Raw genomic sequence first — 3,113 nt, 5'->3', positions numbered from 1 at the left:
GAGATCTTGGATTCCAGTAATGGCTGCCGTTAGCAGTCCAGAGGTATATAGTCAAAGGTTTTGACAGAGCGAGAAAAGGATAAAAACAGAAAGATATACTGTGGTAACGCTAGGTAACTTGTGGTTACTTGTTTATTTCACGCATGCGCACTCCATTTTGGCCAACACTAACATCAAAGGTGGCGACAGAGAGTTGCGCTACTGTATATACTGTGTCTCTGGTATCTAGGCCTTTACTGGCCTCTACTGGAAGCACAGTCTTTTGAAAGTGAAACCGAGTAGATTGACAAGTATGGAGAGATGAACGATCCTAGTTGGTAATGCGCATGACCGTAGAGAGATGCGCGCGCAAACGAATTAAGCTGGAAACACAATAGACATAGGCCCGTATTCAGAACGCGCTTACAACGAGGTTAGCACGCTAACATACTATACTTTACGTCACGCATATTATAGAATTTCAGAGATAAAAGTGCGCTTTTATCGATAAAAGCGCGTTCTAATACGGGCCATAGGCAATAGGCACAGGTAACAGGGAATAACGAGCTGTCCAATCAGAGCTTTGGGGTATAAGTTCGATATTATATCGGACGGTTTGTTATTCCCCATTGCCTGTGCCTATTGCCTGTGTCTATTGTGTTTCCAGCTTTACACACGGCTGCCAGTTGTAGTACATTGAGTACATCTGATATATGAAATTAAGGTTAAGATGAAATGACTGATGAAATCTAATTTATAATAAGAAAAACTTTGAAGTGACAACTGCCAAATGACAATTTATACATTTATCAACTAGTGAATAAAAACGTGTGAATAATAAATAATATATTTATTTATTGATTACCAAACACAATATAAGTTTTATATATTTGTGCTGATATAATTATCTTTTTCGCAAATTTGTTTATTTGTATGATAAATTCGAATATTTAGATATTGTTTAATAACTAGTCGAATCAGTTCTATTCTGTGATTAAAAAACAGATCTTGATTTGAGATGTGTAGAAAAGTTCTTTCTCAGTAAATACAGATGTATTAACGAGTATGAAAATTTTATTGCGGAATTGTGTCATATCGATGCTTTGCAACTTATTATATTTTCTATTGTTCTGTAACGAGACTCGCATGTGTGACAAATTGATTGGACATCTTTCTATTTATTTTTTGTTTCAATTCTATGATTCACTTTACCATTAAAAATACTTGTATGGTCATTTCAGCTTCTTCGGATATCATCTTCTTATCTTTCAAATCTGTTAGTAGCGATTGCAAACGGTCAATTTTCTTTTTCATTCGTCGCTTTTGCTGATTAATACGTCTAATTTTGTGCTTATATGACAATAATTTACTGACTGCCAAGTTGAAATGTCTTTTGGCACGGCGTGGTGTATCGAAACCATGTTCCATATCAACTTGTGAAGTGTGAACTGGTCGCCATCTCTTCTGCTTCACTCGTGATTCTTGTCCTTTAGTCGATGTCACTTTAATATCAGGTTCCATTAAATCAGAAGTAAGTTTGATATCGCTTACGACTTTTTCTTGAATTTCTTTTTGCACTGACATAATTGGAACGCATGTATTAGTTGGGCTGAACACAAATGTTGAAGAATCTTCTTGTGGATGTAATTCTTCAGAAGTGCTGGCAATATTTGGACACTTCATGATTATGTCATCTGCATCTTCGCTGAAGTCTAGTTTCCTGAAAACAACTGAGGGCAGTAGTATGAACAAATTGCAATACACATATAATGCTACAAGAATTAAATACAAGAATCAGAGGCTACAGATATTACTCTATCTATAAATAAAGATTAAAGGGTTAAAAATCTGCTAAAATCGAATTGTACACTTTAAATACTAAAAAATTACCTTTTTGTTGGTTTGTGAACAAGAAGTGTAGGTATTGATCCCTTCTTTAACTTCCTCCTTCCTTGCTTATCCTTCCTTGTATCAACGTAGAAACATGTGTCTTCGAAATGCTTCCCACATATCCTCGTATATTTCATAATATCGATCTCTTTAAATCGAAATGCAGTCAACCACTTGGTGCGAAGTTCTGTGTCTTTCGGAAATCTATAATAACACATAATTAAGTTAAAAGTACTTCATTTCGGAGATGGACTCAAATGTGAAGTATTTTGACTCAAAGTTACTTTCTAATATTTATAGCACACTCGTTACAGTTTCTACCATCTCTATTGAAATAATTTGATATAAAAGAAAATTTAATAGGCTTATTTTCAAGTTAAATAAAAATAATAGGAGTATACAATTTTCACAAAATATTTGCGGGCATTGCATCATGATTTTGTTTTTAATTTTGAGTGCCATAATAAAGTGATCTGGTGATATTGCCCTTCAATCAAGAAGAATTTGATGACTTATTGTCACTTATTTACAATAATTAAAGAGCAATTACGAAATCTAACCTCCAAACTAACATAACTAAAATTCCGTATATTCATACAATACTCACAAATAATTAAACTTACAAGTGATGTGTGGTCACCCGATCTTTTTCTCTGCAAATGTAGCAGTACATTTTTATCATAAATTGTTTCTTACAATTTTCACTAATCTCCAACTAAACGGTATACTTTATTCTGCTTGAGCATCCACCGCGCACGCGCATATATATGGAGCATGCGCGTTACCAACTAGAATCGTTCATCTCTCCATCCTTGTCAATCTACTCGGCTTCAGCCGAATGTACAAGGATTATAGGCCTATGCTCTTTCCAGTAGTATATGTTCTAAGGGGTAATCTTGCTACTTACCCAACAGGTAAAATTTACCAAAAGGTGGAACAACCGGCCCTTAAGGCTTAAAACACCTATTGTAGATCTGGGATTACCCATAGCCAGGGTTGGGCACGTATCAAACTCAACGTACTCATACGTGGTTTCATACATGGATGAAACTATGTATAATACATCATAAGTTTCAGCCATGTAGTAAAATGGCGCTGGTCGCGTGCACATCACACCACATCACACGAGCACAGAGGCTGCGGTTCACTTGTAACGTAACCTCAAACTATATTATACTGATTTACATATTCCAAATCTACAAAATAAAACAAATAAATACTAAGCAAGTAATTAGCAGTCATGA

At 35.2% G+C, this 3,113-nt stretch overlaps 1 protein-coding gene across 2 annotated transcripts; it reads right to left on the bottom strand.

Moving 5' to 3' along the window:
* Window positions 1–898: 898 nt before the first annotated feature.
* On the bottom strand, window positions 899–2,614 carry LOC108767427 (THAP domain-containing protein 2). 2 transcript variants are annotated; one of them, XM_018517332.1, is made up of 3 exons: window positions 2,477–2,614; window positions 1,870–2,073; window positions 899–1,699 (listed from the first exon to the last, which is right to left on the bottom strand). In XM_018517332.1, exons 2-3 carry the CDS (start codon window positions 2,004–2,006, stop codon window positions 1,183–1,185), a joined length of 654 nt encoding a protein of 217 aa, XP_018372834.1. In that variant the 5' UTR covers window positions 2,007–2,073; window positions 2,477–2,614; the 3' UTR covers window positions 899–1,182. The 2 variants fall into 2 exon arrangements, with proteins under 2 accessions (XP_018372834.1, XP_018372833.1); XM_018517331.1 differs by having other exon boundaries at window positions 2,493–2,614.
* Between the last annotated feature and the right edge of the window lie 499 nt (window positions 2,615–3,113).

This window comes from Trachymyrmex cornetzi, unplaced genomic scaffold (genome assembly GCF_001594075.2).
Source record: "Trachymyrmex cornetzi isolate Tcor2-1 unplaced genomic scaffold, Tcor1.1 scaffold673, whole genome shotgun sequence".
NCBI classification, from domain to species: domain Eukaryota; kingdom Metazoa; phylum Arthropoda; class Insecta; order Hymenoptera; family Formicidae; genus Trachymyrmex; species Trachymyrmex cornetzi.
The sequence above is the reverse complement of the archived record's forward strand: the minus strand, read 5'-3'. Positions and strand labels throughout refer to the sequence as shown.